The sequence below is a fragment of the Dreissena polymorpha genome, chromosome 5 (genome assembly GCF_020536995.1).
Source record: "Dreissena polymorpha isolate Duluth1 chromosome 5, UMN_Dpol_1.0, whole genome shotgun sequence".
Lineage (NCBI taxonomy): Eukaryota > Metazoa > Mollusca > Bivalvia > Myida > Dreissenidae > Dreissena > Dreissena polymorpha.
The window spans coordinates 951,390-968,360 of record NC_068359.1 but is presented as its reverse complement, the minus strand read 5'-3'; the positions used below and the strand labels follow the sequence as shown (position 1 = coordinate 968,360).

General features: G+C 34.8%; 1 protein-coding gene across 8 annotated transcripts in view; it reads left to right on the top strand.

Moving 5' to 3' along the window:
* LOC127832014 (uncharacterized) overlaps positions 1 to 16,971 on the top strand; it is a 167,825-nt gene that overhangs the window by 117,142 nt on the left and 33,712 nt on the right. For 4 of the 8 annotated variants that reach the window (XM_052357148.1, XM_052357147.1, XM_052357146.1 and 1 more), the window contains one exon: positions 11,933 to 13,505. The exons of 2 other annotated variants lie outside the window; for them this stretch is intronic. In XM_052357148.1, coding sequence (XP_052213108.1) covers positions 11,933 to 12,775 — 843 coding nt within the window. In that variant the 3' untranslated portion in view covers positions 12,776 to 13,505. Of the gene's footprint in view, positions 1 to 641; positions 1,066 to 1,278; positions 1,505 to 3,070; positions 3,350 to 11,932; positions 13,506 to 16,971 lie in introns of those variants that run through there. 2 more of the 8 variants (XR_008026619.1, XM_052357151.1) reach the window with 2 other exon arrangements.

Here is a 16,971-nt window from a genome sequence, read left to right as displayed (position 1 = left end):
TCAGTCACAGTATAATTAATTCAGCATAAAGCTTTGATTTAATTTATGATTTTCATGTTCAGATTCTAAAACATATTTTGTAGTATTTTTATACTTAATTTGTGAGAAGCTGAAAAGGAGACAGACTTGTGAACTTGTGATCATGAATTATACTCTTAGATTTCGCATTATTATTGGCAATATTGCTGGTTAAAAAAAAAAAGGAGATAACAATAACACATTTTAATTAAATAAATTTTATCTATTGCTGACTTTTACAGTTTCCACTTATAATTTTAAGTCTGAGGGATGACCATGCATTAAAAATCTATATGCACTTATTTTTGTAATTCACTTCTTTAATTCTTCTTCTTTTTTGAAAATTTTGCTCATTTTTAATAATTATTTCATAATTACAATAATGACTGTAAAGTTTAATAAAGAACAAGACTTGGTAATTTTTTCATCATTTTAAGGTTTCCTTTAACATTAAACACACAACAGTCTAGTTTAATATTATTTGTTTTATATCATCAATATGAATGCAGTTTCTCTGCATGTTACTCTATAAAAATTTTGTTATAGTAGTTAAGATTTCCCCAGTCTGAAAAGACCATAATTATGTGCATAATTATACCAAACCAATGTTAATTTAATCTCAGATAAACACTGACAACCAGCTGAGTTGATCTCATGTATTGTGCTTCCCATTCAATACTCACCAAAGGCTGAGTCACATCTGTACATGTTTATAAACCATCTGGGCTTATCAGGCTTCAGTGGATTGGTCAGTGGTACAGGAAGTGAGTGGTAGAAGTTGCAGTTTGAAAACATTAGAGCGGTTAAGCAAATTACTGACTCTGAACTAAATTGTCAGTATAATACTTAAGCAAAATGAGGACTAAACTGTAGTGAAAAAATGTCTTGCAGGGAGTACTGTGTCAAAAACAATTTGTATTTAATACACATGATGTGGAAATGAACAATAAGTTTGTTGCAAAAGAGGTTCAAATTGGCTCAGGTTTAACTGTGATTTGGTCTCACCAAATTCCTGTGTTTTTGGAATACTGCAGAACAGCATAAAAGGTTTGTATTTTTACTCCTTCATTCCTCTATTATTTAGATTATTAACTGATATAATTGTAATTGTATTTGTGTACTGTCCCAGTGGGAAATGTAAAAGGATGATGAAAAGTAGACGGCATCTGAAGGAAAAACAACACAGTTTAAAACTAAAATGAAATACACAAATTTCTTTAAAATATATAGTAAGTACTTAAATCAACATTTCATTTTCAGATTATGTCATAGGATTAGGGAGAAAGGTTGCTGGTGGCATAACAAATTTTCCCTTCTCGGACCTCAAAAGCCACATCACAAATTGAAGAATTTGTTTGCAAGAAAGCACAGTGTTGAAAAAAAACATGTTGTGAAAAAATGAACTTTTTTATATTTGCTCTGTGTGCGCGCCCGGATGATGAGCACAAAGCGGTCCTTGACAAAGGAAAGCTGGATTTGTTGATAGGTAAATCACAATTTTACTATACAAGTTATTGTATTATTAGTTTGAAATAGTTAAGTTCAAAATAAAGATTAATTTGAATTATACGATTAGTGATCCTCAGGGCTAGGCCTGTCAATAACAGGGTGTCTCAGTACCTTGCCGCACTAAGATCCAAACCTGCCCCCTTTGACCCCCAGTCATGTTTTTAATTGGTTTATTACATTATTTTACAGAATATTCAATGAATTTTCAATAAACTAATTTTATTTTAACAGTGAAACTAGTTTTATCAATTTAAAAAAATATTGTTATGCCCCCTTTCGAAGAAGAGGGGGTATATTGCTTTGCTCATGTCGGTCGGTCGGTCGGTAGGTCGGTCGGTCCGTCAGTCCACCAGGTGGTTGTCAGACGATAACTCAAGAACGCTTGGGCCTAGGATCATGAAACTTCATAGGTACATTGATCATGACTTGCAGATGACCCCTATTGATTTTGAGGTCACTAGGTCAAAGGTCACGGTGACCCGAAATAGTAAAATGGTTTCCAGATGATAACTCAAGAACGCATACGCCTAGGATCATGAAACTTCATGGGTAGATTGATCATGACTCGCAGATGACCCCTATTGATTTTGAGGTCACTAGGTCAAAGATCAAGGTCACAGTGACCCGAAATAGTAAAATGGTTTCCAGATGATAACTCAAGAACGCATATGCCTCGGATCATGAAACTTCATGGGTAGATTAATCATGACTCGCAGATGACCCCTATTGATTTTGAGGTCACTAGGTCAAAGGTCAAGGTCACGGTGACCCGAAATAGTAAAATGATTTTCGGATGATAATTGAAGAACGCATGTGCCTAGGATCATGAAACTTTATAGGTAGATTGATCATGACTCGCAGATGACCCCTATTGATTTTCAGGTCACTAGGTCAAAGGTCAAGGTCACGGTGACCCAAAATAGTAAAATGATTTTCGGATGATAACTCAAGAACGCATATGTCTAGGATCATGAAACTTCATAGGTAGATTGATCATGACTCGCAGATGACCCCTATTGATTTTGAGTTCACAAGGTCAAAGGTCAAGGTCACGGTGACCCGAAATAGTAAAATGATTTTCGGATGGTAACTCAAGAATGCTTTTGCCTAGGATCATGACGCTTCATAGGTACATTGATCGTGACTTGCAGATGACCCCTATTGATTTTCAGGTCACTAGGTCAAAGGTCAAGGTCACAGTGACAAAAGTCGTATTCACACAATGGCTGCCAGTTCAACGGACAGCCCATATGGGGGGCATGCATGTTTTACAAACAGCCCTTGTTAAAATGAAAATGCATGTAATATTAAATAATATGCGCATATATTGCACATGTTATTTGAAAATATTCCACAGGGATAAATATCCAAGCACGTTCAAAAGTGTACTTAGTTGCCAAATTTGGACCCTGTCTTTTTCAAATCCTAGATGGGGCCCTGGATTAGATAAAAAGTTTGAAAAAGCAATTAATTCTACATAAGTTGTTAACAGTATTTGCAATAGGTGAACTGTAGTTGTACTTAATATCAAATTGCATTTCAGATTATGACATAGGATGGAGGAGAATCGTGGACCTGAACAATACTGTGATAGAGAGGAATTCCTACTCAAGAAAGCAGTTTAAAAAACACAGTCAATGTGAAAGAGTGAACTTTTTTATTTTGGCCGTGTATAAGAACAGTTTGTTTTTTAAAAAGTGCATGTCTATCAGATTATTTTTTATGTATATATATTGAATATTTTTGTTGTTTGTCTTTAAAAGCTACATTGTATCTTAAAAGTATCATCAAAATGCGGAACGAAAATGCATACATTTTCCGCATAAGTTCCACATTTTTTGTGACTGCGGAAAAAATGCAAAGATTTTCAGCATTTGTTCCGCATTTGCAGAAGTATAAAATGGTGATCCATGTTTTTAAAATGTATTATCTTAAAATAAATATAAAGATACTATGTTAAATGTATCTTGTCATAATTTTGACTAGTTTTCAGCTAAACTGAGCACAAAGTGCTCATGGTGAGCTTTTGCGATCGCTTTTTATTTTTTCAAATGGCCTGTCCTTATATGGGTATATGGGTGTATTATGCATGTAATCCGATTTCCGCCCGGTATCTAAATTACGCCCGTTATCTAAGTTACGCCCGTAATTTTAACATTCCGCCTGTAATCTGAATTCCGCCCATAAACTGCTTTCCGCCCGTAATTTAAAATTCCGTCCCACCTCATTTACATATTTCGCCCCTGTTTTCCGCCCGGATTACGCCCGGAATCCGCCCGGAATCCGCCCCTCTTCTTAAAATTATATATAGAAAAATACGCCTGGAAATATTTTTTACGCCCGGAATTTAGTTTGCGATTCCGTGCCGATTCCGGGCGGAACATTTCGTACAGGTAGACACTTTTTCTCAAAGCTAACCTCATTTAAAAAATTAAATGCTACTATAACATTCTAATTTAAATAATATTAGTTAAATGTGAAAACTATTACTCAAGAATCAATGCTTTTAAGCTTAACTTAGCACAAAGTTCATTTGGCGAGTTTTTGTCATGCTTTTCAATGATGCAAATCTGCTCAGTCGTTTGTGCAATGTCAATACAAAACTTTTAAAACTACTTCTCCTCCTAAACGCATCTGCAGGCAAAGCACAAAACTTAAAAGGAATCAAACTTTTATTGTTCAAATTATTCATGTTCACCACATTTGCAGGTCACCTGAGATTATATATTAAGCAAGAGAATTTTGTCTCTGACTCTACCAATTTATGTTGTCACAGTAAAAATAAGATCTCTACGGTCTTCATTAGCCTTGCTTAAAGGAAATTGTTCACAGATTTTTTTTATGTTTTGAAATTTGTCATAAGAAGCTTTAAATTGATAAATGTAAATATTGGAAGTAAAAAGCTCCAGTATTAAACAAGATCATCATCAAAACCTCATCTGGAATTTTGTACTCTTCATAAGCAATCCAGGAAGTGTAAAAAAATATAACAATAACAACAGCACTCTCCAAATTATTCAATTGTTTCGCGTTTGTTGCGCTTTATAATTTTCAGGTTTTTAAATCATCAAAAGATGCATATAATGCATATTTTAGAGCATGGTAAATGTTAAATATTATTGTTTCATTGCAAACAATATAACTACAACAAAACAAGAGGGCCTGAAAGGCCCAAAGTAACTCACCTGAGATTCAAAGGAACTGACCTGTTCTGTGCGGCCCAAGATGTCATTAAAACAAATGTTTTAACCAACTTTCATGAATAGTAAACACCCTGGCGGCAACGTTTTTCAACAGACTGAATACATTTTCAAAGACGTCCAAAATCTCATTAAAACAAATATTCTGACCAAGTTGCATGATGATCAGAAAATAAATGTGGCCTCAAGAGTGTTAACAAGGTTTTACTAAAGCCATACAAGGAAAAATGCCCAGCCCCTTAGTGGCCATGTTTTTCAACCAACTGGCATCATTTTCAAGCTTGTCCAAAATATTATTAGGATGAATCTTCTGACCAAGTTTCATGAAGATCAGACAATAAATGTGGCCTCTTAGAGTGTTAACAAGATTTTAATATAGCCATATAAGGAAAAATGCCCCGCCCCCTTGTGGCAATGTTTTTCAACCAACTTGCATCATTTTTGTACTCGTCCAAGATATTATTGGGATGAATCTTCTGACCAAGTTTCATGAAGATCGGAAATAAATGTGGCCTCTAGAGTGTTTACCAGGTTTGACTATAGCCATATAAGAAAAAATGCCCCGCCCCCTAGTGGCCATGTTTTTAAAGCAACCGGAACCATTTTCAAACTTATCCATGATATCATTGGGACAAATCTTCTGACCAAGTTTCATGATGATTGGAAAATAAATGTGGCCCCTAGAGTGTTAACAAGTTTTTACTATAGCCATATAAGGAAAAATGCCCCGCCCCCTGGTGCCCATGTTTTAAAATCAAGTGGCATTATTTTGGAACTCGTCCAAGATAATATTGCAATGAATCTTCTGATTAAGTTTCATGAATATCAATTAATGTGGCCTCTAGAGTGTTAACAAGGTTTTACTAAATAATCATAGCCATATATAGCAATATAAGGAACAAGAGCTGTCAGAGGACAGGGCGCTCGACTATTCGAGTGCTTGACAGTATACGTAAGCCATCATGGAGAAATTGTTCATATTCAATAATTTATTAGACGATTTTTCAAACATAAAAAAGGAAAAAAAAAAATTTGGGGGGGGGTGGTAGGGGGGGGGTTAAGAGGGGGTATAATGTGGGGTGTGGTCATTTATAGGACAATCTTTCAAAAATAAAGAAAATAAAACAAATTTATTTTTTTTTTTGGGGGGGGGGGGCAGGGATTCTGGGTTGGGGCGTGGGGTATTGTTTGGGTGGAATCCATTGTGGTATTCGGGTAAGTGTTGTTATGTCAAAGTATAAATAATATATGATCATAATTAAGAAGTTATGGCAATGTAAGCGAAATGTTCAATTATCTTAGTACAAAAGGGACAATAATTCTGTCAAAATGCTTGATACAGTTGTCTGCTCTTTTTAATAGGTTGGGGTCATGTTGGTAAACAAGTATGCAAAATATGAAAGCAATATGTCAAGGGACATAGGAAATACTTGGGGTAGTACGCAAACTTTAACATAGATTTATCAATAATATGCATATTCAAAGTATAAAAGGGGCAATAATTCTGTCAAAATGCTTGATACAGTGGTCTGCTCTTGTTTATAGGTTGGGGTCATGTTGGTTAACAAGTATGTAAAATATGAAAGCAATATGTCAAGGGACATAGGAAATATTTGGGGTAGTATGCAAACTTTAACAAAGATTTATCAATAATATGCATATTCTAAGTATAAAAGGGGCAATAATTCTGTCAAAATGCTTGATACAGTGGTCTGCTCTTGTTTATAGGTTGAGGTCATGTTGGTCAACAAGTATGCAAAATATGAAAAAAATGTGTCAAGGGACATAGGAAATATTTGGGGTAGTACGCAAACTTTAACAAAGATTTATCATTATTGATAAATCTAAGTATAAAAGGGGCAATAATTCTGTCAAAATGCTTGATACAATGGTCTGCTCTTGTTAATAGGTTGGGGTCATGTTGGTAAACAAGTATGCAAAATATGAAAGCAATATGTCAAGGGACATTGAAAATATTTGGGGTAGTACGCAAACTTTAACATTTGCACGCAAACGCCAACGCACATGGTGAGTAGGATAGCTCCACTATATATATTTCATATATAATAGTCGAGCTAAAAATGCCCCGCCCCTTGGCAGTCATGTTTTTCAAGCAAACTTAACCATTTTCGAAGTCATCCAAGATATCATTGAGACCAATCTTCTGACCAAATTTAATGAAGATTGAATAATAAATATGGCCTCTAGAGTGTTAACAAGGTAAATGTTGACAACGCACGACGGACGATGCACGACGGACAAAAAGCGATCACAAAAGCTCACCATGAGCAAATTGTGCTCAGGTGAGCTAAAAATGCAAATCTGAAACGTTTTTTGTTCAATTTTGTCAGTTTATCAAAATCTGAACAAGTCCCTTTAAGTCTTTTTCTGATATAGCAGCATGCAAAATGCATGGCATTCAGGTAAAAAGACAGGTGCTACATGCAATACATTGTTTTTTATGAAGTTGGACATATGTGCAAAGTTATTACAAAATCCATCAATTTATGGCACAGTTATAGCTGAGGCAGTAGATTTGTAAAAGAATAACAAATGTACAAATGGACAGTGCCACTGCAATATGCTGCCTCCTGCGAAAGGGAGCCATATAAATAATCAAACCTCAAATAACAATAACACACAAGCAATACACACAAGTAAACTGACCTATTATGTATAACATTTCAGTCAAACGCGAGTAACAGAATCACTCCTATATTCAATGTTTTACATGTTACATAACCTTATTTTATGACTAGAGTAGTAAGAAAGATTTTTTAAGATTTGACCTAGTTTTGAATGCATTTGACCCAGACTCAAACTTGGCCTGAATATGGCAAACATTTCTGTATCGTCGTCCTCATATCTCCCCAACAGCCAAACCAGTCAAGGGATTGATGATAATGATGATGATGATTTAATGACCTAAGTTTTGTTCACATTTGGCCAAAATAACAACTTGGTCTAGTCTAGTAGATACATATCAAATAAACATTTTGACAAAGTTTTATCAAGATTATGTCATAAATATGGCCTCTAGAGTGGTAACAAGGTATTTAAGATTTGACCTGGTGACCTAGTTTTTGGACACAAGTGACCCAGATTCACTCTGTTTAGATATTGTCCAGATTAACAGTATAATTTTACATTTAGTTTTAAATGTCCCAAAACTTACCACAATTATGGTAATCAGTCTGATAAAGTCCATAATGTTGACAGGCTTTATCAATTTGTGACCTCCTCTCAAAGATTGTTTTTCATTGCTATAAATTTGGTGCTGCTGGTCCAGATGAAAAAATTAATCAGGTGCCAATTGTCCTGGTCGATGAATTAAAGAGGTGCCATTTCTCAGGGATTGAAAAAAGTAGGTGCGGATTGACAAAACCAACATGATACAATGGTGTGATCACACATTCATTTATCTTAACTGAGAAGTTCTGCTGAAAATGATTACTTTTTTCTCATTGCGTCTTTAATGATTAAATGTTTGCCTAGTGTTTGTTGTGTATTGGCGTTGTTATTTTTACAGTTTATCTCAAAATCAATTAAAATAGGTTCGGCAGTTGTAACGCTTTGATTATAATCTATGGAAAGCATCGACTGTCATATACGTACAAAAAGTCAATATGTCATTATATTGGGTGCCTGTGTCAATATATTATGTCAAGCCACCCTTATATTGAGTCAACAAACCTATATATCATGTCAATGTGACCTTATATTATGTCAATACATCATTATAAGAGGTGCATTTGTCAATATATTAAGTCAAAACATCCTTATATTGAGTGGTTTCGTCATTATATTGGGTGCATTTGTCAATATATCGTGTCAAACCATCCTTAAAGTCAATCTGTCATTATATTGGGTTCATTTGTCAATATATCGTGTCAAACCATCCTTATATTGAGTGGTTCTTCATTATATTGGGTGCATTTGTCAATATATCGTGTCAAATCATCCTTATAATAAGTCAATCTGTCATTATATTGGGTTCATTTGTCAATATATCGTGTCAAACCATCCTTTTATTGAGTGCAGGTTTCGTCATTATATTGGGTTCATTTGTCAATATATTGTGTCAAACCATCCTTATAGTAAGTCAATCTGTCATTATATTGGGTTCATTTGTCAATATATCGTGTCAAACCATCCTTATATTGAAAGGTTTCGTCATTATATTGGGTTCATTTGTCAATATATCGTGTCAAACCATCCTTATATTAAGTCAATCGGTCATTATATTGGGTGCATTTGTCATTATATTATGTCAAACCATCCTTATATTGAGTCAAAAAACCAAAACATCATGTCGATGTGACTTTATATAAAGTAAAAAAATATTTATCTTGTGTGCGTTCGTCGTTATATTGAGAGGATCAAATTGACCGGGTCATATTGCAAGTGTGCACCGATACCTTCAACAATAGGCGGCAACGTAGTGGTGCACAGTGCGACATTACCCGGTCCATTTGATTCACCCTTTATACCACTCAATATAAGGATGGTTTGACATAATATAATGACAAATGCACCCAATATAATGACAGATTGACTAAATAAAATAATCACAAAGTTTACTTCAGACTTTAGATGCTGATATAACCTTTAAAATTATTTTCAAATAATTTCATTCAATAAAGAAGTAACTATGTTTTAAGCACAGGCATAACTGATAAGAGTACTATTAAAAAAACCCATCTTTTTCGGCCTTAAACATTACGTGTAGTCACTGAATATTGTTTCACAGATAGATATGTTAGAAAGCTGTATTATTTTTAGTCAACTTTAATTTTTAACGATGTGAAATATAATTCATTAATGTTTCTAATCTTTGAACGCTTTAGTCTACCAGATTCTTCAGTACAGTCATGGCAGTGGGTCAAGTGATAGCCAATATGGTGGCTGTCAATTTATACATTCTGGGAATTTCTAAAGGGGCATGGCAATTTTCACATGCTGTTTATTTAAAAAAAGGGACCCAATTGTCACAAAACCAGGTTTTTCATTTTGAAAAAGTCTGACAAAGGGAGACAACTCAAACTGAACTGATTGTTTATAATTAACCTCCTTTGTTTCAAAATAAATCTATTTTTAGTTGTGGCAACCTTGACCTTGGAGATATTGATGTTATTATTTCGTGCAACACACCATCCAATGATGGTGAACAAATGTGCCAACTGAATTTAAAATCTCACAATGAATGACATAGTTATGGCTCGGACAATTAAGCTCATTTATGGCCATTTTTGACCTTTGAACTCAAAGTGTGACCTTGACCTTGGAGATATCAACGTAATTCTTTCGTGCGACACACCGTCCAATGATGGTGAACAAATGTGCCAAACCATTTTAAAATCTCACAATGAACAACAAAGTTATGGCCCCGACATGCTTGTTCCGCCCGCCCGCCGACATTCGCCAATCTAAAAACCAGTTTTTTCCTTCAAAATACCTGGTTAAAAAAGGTCATAAAATAGAGTAATATTAACAATTATAAAAATACAAACATAGAAACATTTAAAGTGTAATTGTTGTGTAATTTTTACATAAAACTGAGTATAATTAATATATTTGATCTATTTATCTTTCAATATCTTTTAGTTATCAATGTAAATAGCCGAGTATAATTAATATATTTGATATACTTATCTTTCTAAATCTTCCCTTTCATTTACATGCTATTACAGTAATCTTTCAAGAGTGACAAGCATACCAAAGCAGAATATACATATGAATCTGATTATACAAAACACATCCGCTAACATATTAATCATACCATGTTTGTCTTTTTCAATTATCTAAAAAAAATAATGCTTAAAATGTGTTTTTTCTTTGCTACTGCAGACTAATGTCCTTTGCTAATTCAAGTGTTATTTGTCATTTTTGCACAGAATCATAACTTCTTTTCTTAATTGTCTGCCATCTTGGGATAATGTTGAATTCAACATTAGTGTATAGTAACGTAAAAGTTTATATGTCAGACTACATTAATCACCAACCAACAGTTTTGAATTTTGATCTGACCCCTGGATCAAACGTTATGGGTAAATATGTAAATGGGAAAAATGGGTAAAAAAAACTCATTTTACTAACAACATGCGACACAGATGATAATAACTTTTGACTCAGGGGTCAGATCAAAATTCCAAATAGTGCACCGTTGCACATATGCTCATAGCTACCATGGGTGTAAGTTTCAAGGTTCTAGTGCTATATCCACTATTTGAAATTTTGATCTGACCCCTGGGTCAAATGTTATGGGGTTTGGGATGAGGCCGGGTCAGAGATTTTCACTTTTTTTAGGTAATTTTTCATTAACTTCTTTATTTCTACACCGATTCACTTCTAATTGATACTAAACTTCTTTCATGACAATACGGTCAATCTCAACTATGCATGTCCCCATTACCAACCCTGAGGCGCCGCGCCCACATAGACCACGCCCACCCAAAATTTAGTTTTAACATAAACTTATTCATTTATTTCCCAATTGAATTCAAGTTAATACTGAACATCTCTTATGACATCACAGTCTATCTCGACCATCCATGTCCACATTACCCACCCCGGGGCCCCACCAACATAGGCCCTGCTTACCCAAAATTGCCTTTTAATATAACATCAATGCGGCGAGGGATACGCGTCGGCCACTGCCGCGCCATTTCTAATTTTATATGTTGCCATTTGACAGCATGAGACGCTCCTTTAGCACTTGTGCGGAATTCTGTCATTTAAACATGCGAATCAGTTTGCCTCTGGTTAACAATATAGTAACCATTGTTAAACTAATACAATATTTAAAAACATATTTGGTTTAAATTGTTTATTATTAAGGCATTTTTGGAGTAAATGGATTCTTGAAAGATTCCATGAAAGAGGGGAAAAATACATATTGGGGAAAGGGCCAATACACGGCAGGTCTCAAAGAAGAAAAACAAACCCACCTCAGTAACTAATTGATTAAATCTACTCGTTTAAAATACTTGAAAAGACTAATGTATGCTTAATATGGAATTTATCAAGCCTTGGCGGAGGGTCAGAGACAATTATCTCTGATTTTGCTGCATCTAGACTAAAAATTTCGGTCATGAGACAATTGAGATTATTGATAAGGGTAAAAAGATAGTATGGAATGAAACCTAATTGTAGATATTACATATCTTGCATGTGAATGAAGTTTATTTATAATTCTTATTTTTAAGAGTGGGGTAAGCAATAACCGTAAAGTAACGATTGTGGAATGCATGGTGGAGAAAATCTGTAGCAAAAGTGAAACATATATGAAACAGCAACTCCTACAAATAGAGAAATTGTTGAATCCAGGATTTCATGCAGTTTGCTTTGTAATAGATCCGAAGACAATTGATGACGTGAAAAATCAATTTCAACCAATTATTGAGTACTTTGGAAATGATGCTAGTGATTATGCTTTTGTACTCATGGCATCTACAAAGCAGGGAGGTGAATGTGAAAAGAACTTTCCTTACCATCTAGATGGCGAACACCTGGGAGTAACATCTGTTTTGAAATTTTGTGGGTTTAAAGAGTTGTACATAAACAATCACAATCACACCCTTCCTAAAAAAAAAGAAGAAATGATAACAGAGATGTTTGCTTCCATTGACAGTGCAAATGTGAGAAAGCTAACTCCTTACTTTAGTTCACGCTTTAAACAACAAAATGAAGCTGAAGAAGCCTCTGCAACAGCAAAAGCTGCTGAAGCTGCCAGAGCTGCTAAAGCTGTTAAAGCTGCTGAAGCTGCTGAAGCTGACAGAGCTGCTGAAAAAGCTGAATTTGATAAGACTACAAAACAATTAATTGATGCTAAGAAAGCTGCTGAGAAAGCTGCTGCGGAATATGCTAAAGCCGCTGAGGAGGCAAGAGCTGCTAAAGAAGCTGCAGCTGCTATAGCTGCCAAAGCTGCTAAAGATGCGGAAGCTGAACACCAAAGGAAACTTAGAAGGGAACGTGAATCTTATCAAGCATATAAAAGAAATATTGAAAACAAAATAAAAAACCAGAAATCAATTTGTTGTTTAATGTAAAAAAACAATCAAATCATATAATAGGTGATTTATTGACAGTTTGTTTGGTAGACACACTATTTTCCCTCTAAGGACAGTTTGAACTATCAACCAATCAGAAACAACATACCTCAACAGGTAGATAAACTGCCAATCAGGAACAGTGTAATGAAACATTGAATATAAACAACTTCCTGCGGATAATGGATGTTTACGTCTATGCTTTTTAAATCAATATATTAATCAATCATTTAAAGTAACAGGAACTTTAAAAATTGATGTTAAGAATTTTTTGCACTTTCCTTGAATTCATATCTAAGAAAGAAAAATAATTTCTTATGAACTAAAAGAACCAATTGTTCATGAACATTCGGTAAAATGCATGAACTGTTAAGTTTATCAACTTTGTAGTTCATTAAGTTTATCAACTTTGTAGTTCATAAACAACACATTCACGGACAGTTCATACATTGGAACAATACGTTCATGAACTATTGGACTTCATTTGCCATTTTATAATTAACTGTTCATGAACCATTTTTAGGCTTCATGCCCTTTAATGAAGTTAAAAAATTCTTCATCAAGAGTTACTTAACTCCTGAACTATTTGTGCAGGGATATTATCCTGAGAATTATATCACCTGAAGGCTGAAGTTTACAACAGTATGTATAATCTCTCAAAACAAAGATTTTGTATGTCATTAAACAAATAAGTCTTTAAACAAATGCATTAAATGATCAGTTGATATTTCACATGAATTTTCTTTCACTTTCCCCAGATTTTCAAAAAGTAGTGTGCAAGTGGCGACAACAGGTGGTGAGCATGTGGCTATGGTATTAATTAGTGAAAACATCATTTTGAATGATAAATAATCAAATTATAAAGAAAATCAACTTTTCTTGAAAAAAATCACTATCAAATATATATATATATAACATGGTTTTCAACTCAAACTCACCCGAAAACGGGGTGCATCGCTTTGAACAGCCATAACTTCATCAATTGTGCAGCGATTTTCACGAACTAGATCGTATTCAACGCAGAAATGAATTGACATGACGCCTTATCTATGATCGCTCCGCCCACTAGAATTGATCCACCAATCAGCGATCGATTAATCGGGCGCACTCGGTATTAACGACATGTCCGCCATTTTCTAGACAAGCTACATGTTTAGGTTCACTTTTATTCCAACGAGTTTCTTTTGTTTTCCTCTTTTAAAAAACGATTAAAATTGGTTAAACGGCGTCAATGAGGATTATGTAACTCGGAAATCGATATCCTGAAAGATTAGTTGGTGACATTTAATTTATATCGTTTCCAAAGCCGAAAAGAGATTTTGAGAAGTGTAAGAGATGTAAAAATACATGCGGTCGTCACCACGAACAACTGAACGTCAACACTGTCAAAGACAATTATAATATATTTTTATCGGATATATATACTAGCAGATTTAAATAGTTTATGTTATCGATCTGATTATCACATAATATTTCACTTTTTTTAAATAGTTTTATCAGTTACTAGGTCAGAAGCGAGGTTCATCTGCATTACTTAAAGAGAAATAAAACCCAGCATGAAGCCTAATTCATGCTGTGTTTTATTACTCTGATAGTAATGCTCTTAATTTACACCATACATGTTATTTGAAGGTGACATGTGATATATTATCTTATTAACGGTATCTACACATTTGCACTCATGTGGTATCACCAATAAACGCTTTTAATCCAAACTAGGAGCTCGAATGCCTAGATCTCATTTTTTAAAACGAGTTTCGTTTATTTTGTTCGGATTAAAAAACGGAAATAAATATGGCAAGAACGGTGTAAAAAGGGTTAATGCAACTCTGACATTTGGTATCCAGAAAGATAAGTTAGATGAATTAAATTTATACCATTTCCAACGCGGCAATGCGGTCTTGACAAGAGCGGGTGGAAGCTTCAAGAATTACCGAGATCCCCTTTATAGAACATTAATTTATTTCACAAACTTGAAATGTCATATAAGCAATAACTAAGCATTATTAAGTATGTATTATGTCACGTGTGCATGTAAAATGATTGAGAATTTTGGTACCCAATTCGTGTAACTTTACGAAATCCCCGTTAAAAATCGCGTTTCTGTGTGTATCAGAAACAAGTGAAAACCATTTTGTTATTATTTTAATAAAGACGTATCGATAAATGCTATTGTAAAAGAGTTATTATTACTGATATTAGTTAACCAATAAATGCGGTAACTTCGGGGAAGTCGGTACCTGCGCGAGCGTCTGATATTGGTAGCCTTATTAATTTATAATAGCCTGACCGTATTCCATTTCGTACAACGCTAATTTTATATCAGACAATGTCCAAACTTACTGTGTTGTTTTTGCGCTTTAAATTATAGTGAGTGATAAATGTCCCATAAGCAATGTTTAATATGATTAATATCACTGTTATACGCAATAACATGTGGGATTGAGGTACCCACCCGGCGTCAGAAAGCGCGTAAAACTTCACCGAATTTCCAGTTATAAAGCGCTATTTCGTGTCAAATACACGGGCAGGGGGGAATGTTTCGGTAATAATTTTGTTAATAACACGGGTAAATACCGGTGAAGTGTTAATTTATTGCAAATACCACCATTACACGTAATAACGGGTTCGATTTCGGTAAGCGCGCAAGCGTTTGAGAGCGTGTTTAATGTACCGATTTACCCGTTATAAATAGCTGATCTTCTCTTTAATCGTATATTTTTTGCATTTGCAGAATAACTAAATGGCATCAACCCCTTTACAAGTGTAATATGGTGTTAAACAAGTCCATAAAATCATCCGGAATATCGCGTAAATCTATATGCAGTCTATAGGCAAAGAAGCCATTTTGGGGTTAGCTTGTCTAGGTTTTCTTCCCGCTGAGCCACGTGATTAAGTGGGCGGAGCGATCACTGATAAGGGGTCATGTCAATTTCTATCTGGAAATGTATATATCTTGCAAGATGTTTACAAATGCTGTGTCAAAGTTTAAGACATAACACGATACACAACTCGCGTAACCTACTTGACATCGATCGGACACGATCTAAGACTGAATGCTTCACAGAGTAAAGGGCATTTTCCCTGCAAAGTTCACATACCTCGATACCATAATTCAACAAGAGCACCGCCTTGCGGCTGCAGACCGCTCATCTATTTTCTTTTTAAAGGTGAAGGGACTCTCAATTTAAATCACAAAGGAGGGAGAGGTGGAGCGAAGAGGGGTGTATAGTGTGGGGGTGTTGACATTTATTACATAATCTTCCAAAAATGCGGAAAAAATGCACACAAAAAATTCGGGGGGGGGGATTCTTGGGTGCGATGGTTGGACGGTATTTCAAAATAATAAAAAAAATATTTGTGTTTTTTAACTGTTTCAAAAAAAAAATTGGGGGAGGGTGGGGGGAATAGTGAGAGGGTGTGGTGGTCATTTGTGAGATGATCTTTAAAAAAAATTAGGGGAGATTCGGGGGGGGGGGCACGGGGGATGGTTTGGGTGGAGTCTATTGTGATATGTCAGGTAATAGTAGTTTTGTCAAAGTATAAATCAAATCTAATCATAAATAAAGAAGTTATGGCAATTTTAGCAAAATATAATAATTTAACCTTGAGAGTCAAGGTCATTCAAAGGTCAAGGTAAAATGCAACTTGCCAGGTACAGTAACCTCATGATAGCATGAAAGTATTTAAAGTTTGAAAGCAATAGCCTTGATACTTTAGAAGTAAAGTGGATCGAAATACAAAATTTAACCATATATTCAAAGTTACTAAGTCAAAAAAGGGCCATAATTCCGTAAAAATGACAACCAGAGTTATGCAACTTGTCCTTTTACTGTCCCCTTATGATAGTTTGCGAGTGTTCCAAGTATGAAAGCAATATCTATGATACTTTAGGGGTAAAGTGGACCAAAACACAAAACTTAACCAAATTTTCAATTTTCTAAGTATAAAGGGCCCATAATTCCGTCCAAATGCCAGTCAGAGTTACATAACTTTGCCTGCACAGTCCCCTTATGATAGTTAATAAGTGTTGCAAGTAAGAAAGCAATAGCTTTGATACTGTAGAAATAAAGTGGACCTAAACACAAAACTTAACCAAATTTTCAATTTTCTAAGTATAAAAAGGGCACATAATTCTGTCAAAATGCCAGTCAGAGTTACATAACTTTGCCTGCACAGTCCCCTTATGATAGTTA